Consider the following 12,558-nt stretch of genomic DNA (forward strand, 5'->3'; position numbering starts at 1 on the left):
TGAATAAATAAAAGAGACAGAAGTGCTTTAGTCTAGGGTTGCCTAGAACTCCTTCATATAATTCCAAATTATGACTGAATAAATCTATTGAAGTCTACTTTCATGTAATGCTACGTGCCTTTGGTTCTAATATGTAAGACCGTTCTTTTTAAAATATAAAAAGTTAGAGGGAAAAAAGGGGAACAGTTGCTTATTAGAATTTTATTATGATAATCCTTTGAGGAAAATCACTCTTCTAAACAGGTTATTTGCACTGTGAGAAAATTTGTCCACAGGTTATTTGCACTGTGAGAAAATTTGCCTTGTTTTGCTCAGAAGAGCAAAACAAGGGAGCAAATATTTAAATTCCTTCTCCATGCCTGCTGAAATCTCAGGATTATTTTATGATTTTTGTTTTTCTTTTAACCGCAAATAGTGCATTTAATAAACTGCATTTAGTTTAGGCCTGTCTGTTTCTTTCTTACCTTTACTTTGGAACCATTTCTGGTTAAAAGTATAAGAAACTCATCTCTGTTTCTTTTGAAGAAAAAAGAGGAAAAAGACGTTGCTTATTTTTTCATATAAGATATACTGTAGTTTCACTTGAATATTCTTTTCTCAAATTGGTGGGAGAGGGTGTAGCAATCTAGATCTTTAAATGCCTGTTTTTCTTACTCTTTATGGTGATTCTCTTCCTTTGTATTGGATTATCTCAGTGTTTTTCAAATTTAGCAAATTAAGATCTGTTAAAATTGTTAAAGTTGCCAAGTTCAAAAAAAAACCCACTGGATTATCTGGAGCACATGGAATATTTCATCAGTGAAAAAGAAACCTGGATATATAAATGTAAAAAAAAATACCACTCTGGACATTTTTGGTTTATTTTTTCTTTTATTTTTACCATTTATAAATAGCTTTTCCCAGAAATGCTCAAATTAAGTGATATACAACAACTGTATCATTTGAAAAGTTTGTTTAAAAAAAAAGAATTAAGAGCAATAACATTCACAGCAACAAAAACATTGCATCCAATATATTAGCAAATAATCACAGCTCTTATTGTATGCAAAAGCCTGACACGATGAAAAGAGACACCATATAGAAGTATACAATACTACCAGATTTGAATGGATTACATGTGTTGTGTGAAGATGTTGTATGTTCCTAGATATGAAACAGAAGGCATTTAATAAGACAGTTCCTGCTTCAAAATGGATTCAGAAGAAATGCTCTGGACTCCATGGGATTTTAAATTTTGCACTTCTCAAATAATCTGCTAAAGAGATCAGCTATTAAAACGTGCTGCTACTTTAAGAGTTGACTTTATTTTCAAACTGAATCATGTTTGAAGGGTACACAGCTTTAGTTTCTGTCAATGAAAGAATATCTCCTCTCAACAAAAATTCACCTTCACTTCTTCATTCTTGACACCTAGAAGTGTAATTGTTGACCATTGTATTCAATTGTGTTGAAAGATATTATGTTTGATGTAGCAAATATGAAATAGGGCAATAGGATGCATAGCTATTCAAATATTAGTTCCACTGAGTTCAGTGGACTTGACTCTCAGATAACTGCAGTTTAAAAAATGCACTGTGCCTACAAAAAAGCAATTAAGAAGAAATAGGGAACCTGAGGTCCCCATCTTCTTTTTGTGACCCACTGATCCCCTTTGCACCCCAGCTATCAAAAACTGGTCATGCCATTTTGAGGCAGGAAAACCTCCAAAACTGTTACTCTTTCCTCAAAGAAATGTAGCAACTCTTTTTCAAAAAGAGAAACCTGTCTCTGCAACCTCAGGGAGAAAAATAGAGAAATTATGTCCTAATTTTCACAATTGAGCCACTTAATATGATGGCTGGAGAATTCTGGGAGTTGGAAGTCCAATATCTTTAAATTGCAAAGGTTGAGGAACACTGCCATGAATGTTAGAGCAACCTGCAGATGTTAAAAGATTGCTCACATCTGTAGGAAGGCACCAGCCGCAATGGGTCGCTCTATAAAATATCACAGACAATATTAAGCTAGCTAGCAATAACTAATACACCACTGTTATGGACCACTATATATGAAAGTTCATTTGTTTTCATCCTTGGTAAATGCTGTGTTTTACCAATCAGCTATATTTGGAGTTATAGCTTTTCCCAAATTGGTGCTTCCCAGATGCTGCTGGAGATTATGAAAATAGAAACCCAACAACTTGAAAATGATTATGGCATTCCTGGAGTTGCACTCTTAAAGGACTGGAATAGATCAGAAGGGGATCAAGCAATTACCTCTGGCCTGAAAGGAATTAAACTGAAGTCCAAACCCTTCCAACAGTGGATTGCAGCCAGCTTCAGATTCAGTAGATCTGAATCTACTCTTCCCTTCATTTCCCAGAAAAGGTTAGATTCCCCAAATCCACATAATAAATACCCTGAAGGCAATGAAGAGTTTGCCATGCAATAAAACCCAAATGCTGTTTTGATCAACATGAGCAGCCTGGATTTGGAAATAGTAGATGGTCTACTATTTATTCCTCTTTCCCTAGTTAGCTCTGTTAGATATCAAGCTGACATGTTTATTGGGAGATAGTTGTTGTTTATAGATTAATTGAGATAAGATTCAACCATATGTTTGTTTTCCTCATGTTATGAATTGTTTTGGGTTTTCCTTCTTTTTTTATTCCTTTCTTGTTTGTCCTTTAATCCCTTTTTATTGTTCATGCATCATGTTTTTATTTCTGTCTTTTGATATATTATTGTCTTAGTACATTCTAAAAAAAGAACCTACATTTAGAATAATGTCATTTCAGGAAGAAAGGCTGCAGCTGACAGTTTCAATTCCTTATTAAAACCGTTCCCTTTTTAAAACCAGTCATTAATAAGGGCAACAAAGTCCAAACAAAGTTTTCTCCATTTGAAAGAGCACCACCCCATGGTTGTTGCAATGAGTAATGAGTTCGTACACTCTTGGAAGGTAAAGGACTTCATCAAAAGTTAGTGCTGCCTCATGTTCTGAAAATATGCTTCAGAGGCTCCTTCTTGACAATTTGTTTATCTGAAAGCTAGACCAACATATGTATTTATAGTTAGGAAGAACATTCTAATCTGAGGGATACAATTAAAAAAGGATAATGAATTACTTTGCACCTCATGCGGATCTGTTTTGTCCTTTTAAAGGCAAAATGTGAGAAACTGCCCCATAGAAAATTAATGGTTTTGCCAACAAATTTTGGCAGGCCAAATTGAAGATTTTTATGAAACTCCAGCAAGGGGTCTCTTATCTCCTCCTCCCCAATGCTGCAAACTCTACTTGCTAATGAGATATATTTCATTTTAGGAAGGGATTCCTTGTCCTGCAGCAAGATTGTCCGATGGCATTAATTTTATTGCTCTTTAACTAGAAGCTTTTTAAAACTCAAAAGAAGCTAGGAAAAAAAGTGGCCTTCTTTTTAGTAATAAAAATGGGCTCTAGAATGGACGAATTCAGTCTTGGGTGCTCTAAACATTTTCACTTTTGTTTCCAGATTGGAAGTATTCCTAGGTTGGGTACATCTCTTAATACCAGGGCTATAATTACTTTACATTTAACAGGAAAGGAAAAGAAAACAAATTGCTGTATCAGGTGAATCTGAATCCTACCTCCAATGTAAATTAAATAAATAGGCCCATTTTTAGGATTTCCCTCCCACACCTTTATTTTATTCCAATAAGCTAAAGCACAATCCTTGAAAATGTTGCTAAATCCAGTTCCCATGCCAATTTCTAAAAGCTCTTTTGTCACTATTACTACAAATTGGAAGTCATTATTTTTACCAAATGCCCTAGATTAGAGTCTCATTTTTCCAGATTTCAAAGATACTATTTTATGCACCAAAGATTATCTTACTCTGTTTGAAAATAAACTGAATAGTTAATTACTGAGCAAGAATAGAACATCAGCCGTATTATAACAGCTATCTTTTTTCTGATTTTTTAAAATATATGAATTTAGAAGCATGGCTTTAATTATTACACATTATTATTATCTGAGTTTTTTGTAATTGTATCCCTTTATCCCTATTTGGAATATGAATTAACAATTGTAACAATTGGCTTTTAAATTAAAGCTTTACTTGAAATTATGCCTGGAAAGAACGTCCTAAATTCAAAGTGAAACTCTGATGTCTTATTGGAGAAATATGGGATTGAGGAAAAAAAATTGGTCAATATAAATTAGAGCATTTTGTTCAAAAATGCTCTAATCTATATTGTTGCTCTAATGTATTTCAAGACTAAGCTGTGGCAATGAAAACCGGTTCCAGAAATGAAGTCTGGTGTATCATGGCTAGAAAATGAGGCCTTTTAAATAAGCATACTTTTTCTCATCCTAAATGTAATTTATCCCTTGCATTAAGAAGATCAAGTATATTAGGATGGAAAAAGTCCAGGCACTACTGAACCAGCTTTTTCTGAACTTTCTTTTTCCCTTTCTCAGTGTAAGAAAAGCAAGTTCCCCAACAGTTTATACCGAAAACAAGAGCAGGTCTACTCAGAGAAAACTCTCAAAAGACTTATTGAGGTACTCAAGATTAAAGCCAATGGGGCTTTTTGTCATCAATGGTCATTTACATGGAATACAGTTTCCATTGTCAGTGAAGAATGATCCATGGATGCAAATAGCTACCCAGTTAAACAGCAGAGAGATAGGGATTGACTAAGCCACATTGTGCTTAGATTAATGCAGTTATTTTGAGGAGAGAGGCAGCCATTACTGCTATTATTCCCCCTCAGGAAAAAAAAAGGCATTGTGGTAACTCCCAGTTTGCATTGCATCTACTTATCAAACACTAAGTACAACAAGTTTCCTTGGCAGATTGTCAAGGCAAGTCTTATTGTCCGCTTATCAGCCTGGTCACTCTTCCATTCCATCTACAGGCTGATGGCAATCCAAATCTTCCTTCACTTCCAGACTTCCTGACAATTTCACCCCTGTCTTCCGATCCACACACCAACATTTCCCTCGTTGCCCATCCAAAGCTGGGTGACACTAAAGGAGAAAGATAGAAGATTAATTCTCATAATTATGAAAAAAAAAGATACAATCTTACTAAGAACTCGTTCTCAAATTGCTCTGCTCCTAATTATTTTTGACACCATATCCTTTTCACATTGCCTTCATTTTACCCAAGGCAAGACAAACTTCAATTGTTCCATCCTTTCGTATAGCCATTATACACAGAGATGGGATTCAAGTAGTTTAACAACCGGTTCTCTGCCCTAATGATTTCTTTCAACAACCAGTTTGCCAAACTGCTCAGAAAGTTAACAACCGGTTCCCCCGAAGTGGTGCGAACTGGCTGAATCCCACCACTGATTATATATCATTGATACAATGTTTCTCTCTTGAAGTTTCAGTATCTTTTTTTTCTTAATTTGTACTCTAGCCATATGCCTAATTTATTTGCAAATCGATTTTTTTGTTTACATAGTTTATTTTTACTTTCATTTCTCTTATTGCTAAGATCAATAACTATTGTAATCTTTAATTTTATGAGAAAAACTTATCTTCTCTAGACATTTTTAATGCTTTTTTATCATTCAAAATAGCCTGTATTTTTTCTTGGCTCTTCTTTTTGAGTTCAGTATTATGTTTTACAAAATAATCTTTAATAAAGGCTTTACTTGAATCCTAAGCCACTTTTATATAAAAAGGATATGCTTGCCAATGGTTTTCTTATATACATTTATAGAAAGATTTAGATGAAAAAACTTTTGGTTTTGAGCAGTGAATTTTGGTTGTAAGAGTGAATTTGAAAATAGACTTGTTTACAAATGAACATATATTGTTACTAAAATGTATAAATTTGAAACAGAACAATAAGTGAAAGAATATATGATAAAATGACTAATTTTTTGGGTTACAATATGCAAATGGAATAGTGGGAAAATGTGGGTTGAAAGAATTAAAATGTATATTATGTTACATCTTAAATAGAATTTTTATAAAATGGTTGGTATAAGTCACCAAAAATTGTCTAGAATGTATAAAGATAGTTTAAATTTATGTTGAAAATGTAAACGGGGGTGGGGGGAGGCTAGAAAATATTGGGCTAATTACATGAGAGCCAGTTTGAGGTAATGAACCTATGATATAATCATGACATTTTGGGTGATACATCAGGGTTCACTAATATCCAAAAACTATTCTCAAAAGCACACCCCCATTCTTGCACAATTTTTGAAGACAGCAGAGACTGCATGAGAATGGAATGTGCTTTCCTGCAGCCTCCAAACCTTCCAGAAGTCATACAGAAGGGCAGTGCTCTTAAATGGCTTCTGGAGCCTCTGAAAATTGTGTAAGAATGGGGAGCGCTTTTACACGATTTTTAAAGATTGAGGCTGTGGGAGAGCTTTCTCCAAACCTGCTTCAAGAATGAAGACCTCATGCAACCAAGAACAGAAGGCCACAGAAAGAAAACACTATGTAAAAATAAGCTGTATCAAGCAGAACCTGGGGAGCACTGGACCACGAGGAATGCTATACCATCCTCCAAGGCTATTAAACAATGGGGAATGGCAAAAGACAGCCTTTTTAAGTGACAGTGGTGGCTCTAGGTCTGAAATTGAAGCCCAGGCCCAGCCTCAGCACTATCACCAAGTGCAGGTTCAGGGTGATCTGGATTTGGTGGGGTTCAGGGTGGTCTGGAGGGTTATTTATCTTGGTTATTTATATGCCAGTTGTTTCCCCTGCATTAATTTTATTTGGGCTACTGAAATACCATCAAATTAGCATTTTCCTTATGGAATCTAAAACCCCAGAGTTGAGATGAAGGAAATGGCAAAACAGAGCTACAGGATCTCAAAAAAGCAAAAACTATCGACTATACCACAGCTGAACTGGAAATAAATCACTTCAGGTCTTCAACATTACTGATACTATGGGAATACAGAGGTCCAGAGCTACTTTTAAAAGGTAATAGTGTTTAGTGTTTTATCTGGAACTATGCCACCAACTCCACATAAAGCAAAGGCAAATAGAATGGCAGAGGGTATTGTTGGGAAGCTACTAGGATGATGGATAGTCACCAGCTTCATGATGTTTTCTCTGATCAGTTATGGCATAACAGTTATTTACTGGAGATGTCAAGAACATATTTTCAGAAAGTTCTCACTAACATTTTCCACTTTGTGTAATCTGTCATATCAGAAAGGTGCTAGGCTGGGAAAGGTTTAAAGACATCATGCCAGTTCTCGGAGTCAGAACAAGCTATTAAATATTGCAATGTCCTGCCCAACTTTTGAGGTGTAAGAACAGTAAATAGATTGTTATATTATCAAAATTGGCATCAAGAAGGACTTTCCATCACCCCATAGGACGACAGAGAACAGAGTTTGTTGCTCTTTCTGTGTTTATTTTTGCACCCAGATTTCTCAATTATGTTGATGCATTGTTGGAGTTCCATAAGATAAAGCAAACACACGAGTTGCTTTAATGCACAATTATTAATAGTTCATAACATGTGCTATGCAGTTCTGAGTTGTAATGAATTAAAAATCTGCTTGTAAGTCAAGAGAATTTGGTCCCCAAAAAAATATAGCCCACACAATAGAATAGAATAGGAATAGAATAGAATAGAATAGAATAGAATAGAATAGAATAGAATAGAATAGAATAGAATAGAATTGAATTTTTTATTGGCCAAGTGTGATTGGACACACAAGGAATTTGTCTTGATGCATATGCTCTCAGTGTACATAAAAGAAAAGATACATTCATCAAGAATTCTAAGGTACAACACTTAATGATAGTCATAGGGTACAAATAAGCAATCAGGAAACAATCAATATCAAAAGTTTACCCATGCCATCCCATGTTTCAGGATTACCTGTTTGGGATGAAAATTTCCATTTTGGTCACAGTTAGGGATGGGAATGAGATAAAGGTCCTCATGGGTTCGGGTTTGGGAAGCTGCTAGTCTCTCTAAGGCTCTCTGAAGCTCACTCTGACACAAGCCTTGGACCTGTTGGCAAAATAATAGGAGGAATTGCAGTCAGAACACAGGAATAGGAGCTGTGAATGCATTCAATGTCTCTCAGAGTAAATGTGGGTATCATGTTAAGGAACATTTTCATTCTCACCAGATTACCTCTCCCTGGAATGGAGCAGTGGCTAATGAACCATCCATGGCTTGATTAGTCAAGCTTAGCGAGATATTCAAAAGGCGACTTTGGATATAAAGGGAAGCCTCCAATGAGTTCAGCCGGTGCACTGGATTAAATGACTAGCAATAACCAGCACTGAGGCAAGTTGGGAATGAATTTTATAAAGTAGCAAAAAACAGAAACAGAAGTACAAATATTTCTTGTTTCAAATAACTGATCTTAATCAGATTGTCCTTAAATCTCCAAATGCACTAAGCTAAAATTTCTAGAAATTCCATGGCTGTGCTGGCAGGCTAATTCTGAGACTCATAATTCTAACACATCTGGAAGGCATCTAAATTGTTGAGAAATGAAGAGCAAAACTGAGCAGCAAATGGGAAGAGCCTAATTCAGTTAAATGTGGTTTCTATTCCCCTTTCTCTGAAGAAAGACCAAAGCTCCTCACCACTGGCCGGATGTCCTCCCGGAGCATGAGGTTCCCATGGTTCCTCATCTTGACACCAATGTTTATTCGTTCCCGTGCTCTTGCTTGTTGTTTCTGCAGGCATTTACGGTCATGGATGTTGCAGGGGTTGAAGTTGTTGGTGGGAGGGAGCTCAATCTCTGCCTGCTCTAAAGATGGGCAGAGGAAATGACAATGATTAAAACAAAGCAGGTTGGACTTGAAGGGGTGTTTTAAGAACATGCCCATCCAAATTGTTCTCTATTTTTCTGAAAGTCTGACTCATGAAAGTTTCTTGTGTGCATTGTTCCTATTCATAGGAGGGATATGAGGGAGAATTCTTGCAGCTCTAACCACAACTCATTAGGAGGACTCCCAGATCAGATTCCAAAATCAAAAGGCCCACCAAGGACACTCTTATGTCTTTGCTTCCATCTAGGGTCTTCCCAGATTTTTGCAGCCCAGCTATGGTAGTTTTCTTAGTTCACGGTTTCTCTAAAGAAAAATAGCTGCTGTTGAATCTTTCTTGAAGTTCATAACCTGCAGTCTAGAAACGTTGCTCAATAAGTTCACAATTATGTCCATGGGTGAGTTTAACGATGATAGAAATACTTTCTGTCCTATATTATTACACTGTGTTCCTAAAACCATTTTCAGCTTCCAGACAATCAGTACTGAACTCTGCTCAAAAATAAACACCACTTGAATAATGGAATACATGTTCAAAAGCTATTATTTTTTATATTGTTGGCTGTCAGAACACTAGCTTGGATCCATATGAACATAATAAAGCTTGCCACAAATAAATTCTAGGAAGAGTATGTTTCCAGCAAACTGGGCTACCAAAACATTTTTTTTGCCCACCCCACTTAAATTTTGCTTTTGCTAACGCAAAAGCCATTCGTGTTTTGCATAAAGCTTTCTCTCCTAGTCCATTTTTCTCTTCAAAACTTTGCCCAGTTGGCTGCATCTGAGTTTTCAAACTATGCTCGTTCTCTTTTTAATTCTCCTTTTCCAAAAAGGCTGAGCCCAAATTTCCAAGAATTTTTGTACAACTTTGGCTCAACTTCTCATAAGCTGACAAACATTGGAGATGGACTTGCATGTTTGCCAAACAAAGAGACAAGGTTTTCTTAATCAGTTAGGTTTCCCTCTATTTGCTTTACCTCAAAACTATGTTCTTCAGCATTTTCACTGAAACGTTTGGAAAGAACTTTGTAGATCATCTAGTCCAATCTCTTGCCCAATCCAGGAATCCATTATTGCAGCATCTCCAATAGAAAGATGTCCTGCTTCTGCTTAACCAAGCCCAGGGAAAGAGGTGGTTTGGATATGACCAAACTTTGTCAGACTCAGTAGCCCCCTAAATCAAAATTTCCTTTGTCTTAAGGGACAGCATTAATATTACCTTTTTTCACACACCACAATACCCTCATTTAGCATAACACAAACAAACTATAGTAAGCATCAGATTTTTAAACACCTGTCTTGTCCAAGAAATTCTTTTCCCCCCAAAATTGGGAATGAATATCCAATATACTAAGAGTAGGAACAGAATTATATGACATGGTAGGGCACAATGTTTTTTAAACCTAGCCAGCATGATTTATAAACTCACTTCACTTTTTAAAACATTGTGTGAATCCAGCCAGGATAGATTGTTCCCTAAACCATAATTGGCTAAATTGGGCTAAATGTGTTAAATAACTGTGACTTTGTATAATATTCCAAAGAGTGTCTGAAAATTGAGTCCTGGTAACTGGACTTATTTTTGTTGATCTGAAACATTTCACTGCTCATCCAAGTAGTTTCCTTGGGCTGAGCAAGTTGATTAGGCAGAGAGTCATTGGAATGTACAATTCATTCAGCATCAATCGAGACAAATTCAATTGTCAGATAACTCTACCTGGATGACTAAGAATCTTCATTGACATATTGTCACACACATTAGGCAAGAAATCCTGAGTTTAGTACAGGAGAAGTTGGTACATTCCAATGACTCTTTGACTAATTAATTTGCCTCAACTGAGGAAGCTGCTTGGATTAGCAGCCAAATATTTCAGATCAGCAAAAATAAATCCAGTTACCATGGACTCAATTTTCAGGCAACCATACTTGGAGGACTGAGAATCTTCATTGACATACCAAATAGTGCTTGGCAAATATGTGCCCTTCAAAACAAAGGTGCTTTTTTCAGCAGTTTGCACAGTCTTAACAGGGAAACCTAGAACTACAAAAAAACTAGCAATTGCTTGCATCTTTGCTGCCTACATACAATAGCCCTAAAGGAGCCAACAGGCCAGGTGAGCAGCAACAATTCACAAGAATTGCCTCTTCTAACGTTCCAGTAGAAAGGTGAATTAAGGCAAAACTATCTGACTTATATTTCCCTTCATAGTCTAAGCAAAAATATATGTTGTCGATCTTTTTCAACTTCATTTTTGACTTTCAGTTTGACTTACATCTCCAGCTTTTGCCCAGGTGGCCTGCCAGGGGAAAAACCTCTTACTGGGATTAGGCTGGAAGTAAGAAAAATTATGTTCTATGTTCTAACCTTTCCCTTCCTTCCTATATTACCTGAACGTAGGCCACCATAGTTACCTCTTCTAAAGTAAATAAAAATAGTGCCTAGCATAGTGCTCATTCCCTACTAGGAACCTGTCTGTCTATAGTGTCAGCAAGTTTCCACCAGCCTAGCCAATTTCAGGCTGTTCCCCCTGCTACAGGAAAGCCAGATGGTATACTAAGCTGTGCTGGTTAGGGAATTCTGAGAGTTGAAATCCACACATCTTGAGGTTGCCACATTGAGAAACACTGTTCTTGACAGTAGAGGAAATACTTAGAACACAGTCTAAAATTATTGTCATGCCTTATGTCAAGAAACAAAAGCAACATCTGCAGAAATACGGTATGTTTGAAGAGAAATACTGGTTTCTAGCTGACCTTGGCTGATCTCATAAAAGCTGAGGGTGTTTGGGCCTCATTAATATTTGGATGGAGAACCACCAGGAAATGTGAGGGCTTTATGCTCACCACCAACTGAGAAGTTGAAAGAACATCCCAGTGTAAAGTCCGTTTTGCTTCCTCTTCTTGCTAAGTCATTACTTTTCCTCCTCATCAACTGACTTTGGGCAGAAAAGGAAATTTATCCCAGATTTTAATGAATGCAATACAAACACTTCAAGCTTCTTTTGCATCATAGCAAGGCAGCATGGCTAGCTTTTCATATACTGATGAAATAGATTCCTCTTCCAGGAAAAAAAGAAAGCATTATTGTGTACACATTGAGTACCCCAGGAAGCAATTTAGAACCATAGCTATCAATCTGGTAGTGAAAAATATTAAATCCTCACATCACACTAGCTGTTGGTTTTTAAGCTCTAAATATAGAGGTACATTCAGAAGCAGAAACTGAGTCAGTGCTTTTTGTCCTGTATGATTTAACATTCCTACCGGGTTGGAAGCAGTTGGATTCAACTTCTGGTAGGGCTAGTATAGGTATATAGTGGTCTTGAGGAATGTAAGTGTTTGATTCGGGCAATAACGAGGCAGGAGACCAGGATAGTGACAACAGCTCTTTACTATATGGTGAACCCAGCAACCCGGGCTGGGAAAACCCTCTCTTTATATACAGTTTAGCCGGAGGCTTCATCCAATCAGCAACGTGCTTTTTTCCCGCCAAAACTCTTAAAGATACATTACACTCCTTCCCTCCCAGAGAACACTTTACCAATATTTACATAGAATTAACATCTTATTTTTCTACGTAATCACGCAAGTAGACTGGGCGTCTCCTGACTCTTTCGGACCTGCGCAATTCATTTTCTGGGAGTGAGTCGAGCTGACCGGAGGGACTGTTTGTTCCTCTCAGCTCCTCCTCTAGGCCATCCGGCCCTGGATTATTTGCAGAGTCGTCCCTGCTGTCTTCAGGAGGAACCGGTTGGCGTCGCTGGACCTCCTGGAACCCAGATAAGTCCCGCGTTTGCCCCGGGTTTGAGTCAGCTGGGG

The 12,558-nt window shown here is 37.0% G+C and overlaps 1 protein-coding gene across 1 annotated transcript in view; it reads right to left on the reverse strand.

Moving 5' to 3' along the window:
- Positions 1 to 850: 850 nt before the first annotated feature.
- Positions 851 to 12,558, reverse strand: part of IGFBP4 (insulin like growth factor binding protein 4) — a 42,466-nt gene continuing 30,758 nt past the window's right edge. The window contains exons 2-4 of the mRNA XM_058181456.1: positions 8,554 to 8,720; positions 7,832 to 7,966; positions 851 to 4,992 (exon numbers count right to left, since the gene is read on the reverse strand). Coding sequence (XP_058037439.1) covers positions 4,858 to 4,992; positions 7,832 to 7,966; positions 8,554 to 8,720 — 437 coding nt within the window. The 3' untranslated portion in view covers positions 851 to 4,857. The remainder of the gene's footprint in view (positions 4,993 to 7,831; positions 7,967 to 8,553; positions 8,721 to 12,558) is intronic.

Source organism: Ahaetulla prasina, chromosome 4 (genome assembly GCF_028640845.1).
Source record: "Ahaetulla prasina isolate Xishuangbanna chromosome 4, ASM2864084v1, whole genome shotgun sequence".
In the NCBI taxonomy this organism is placed as follows: domain Eukaryota; kingdom Metazoa; phylum Chordata; class Lepidosauria; order Squamata; family Colubridae; genus Ahaetulla; species Ahaetulla prasina.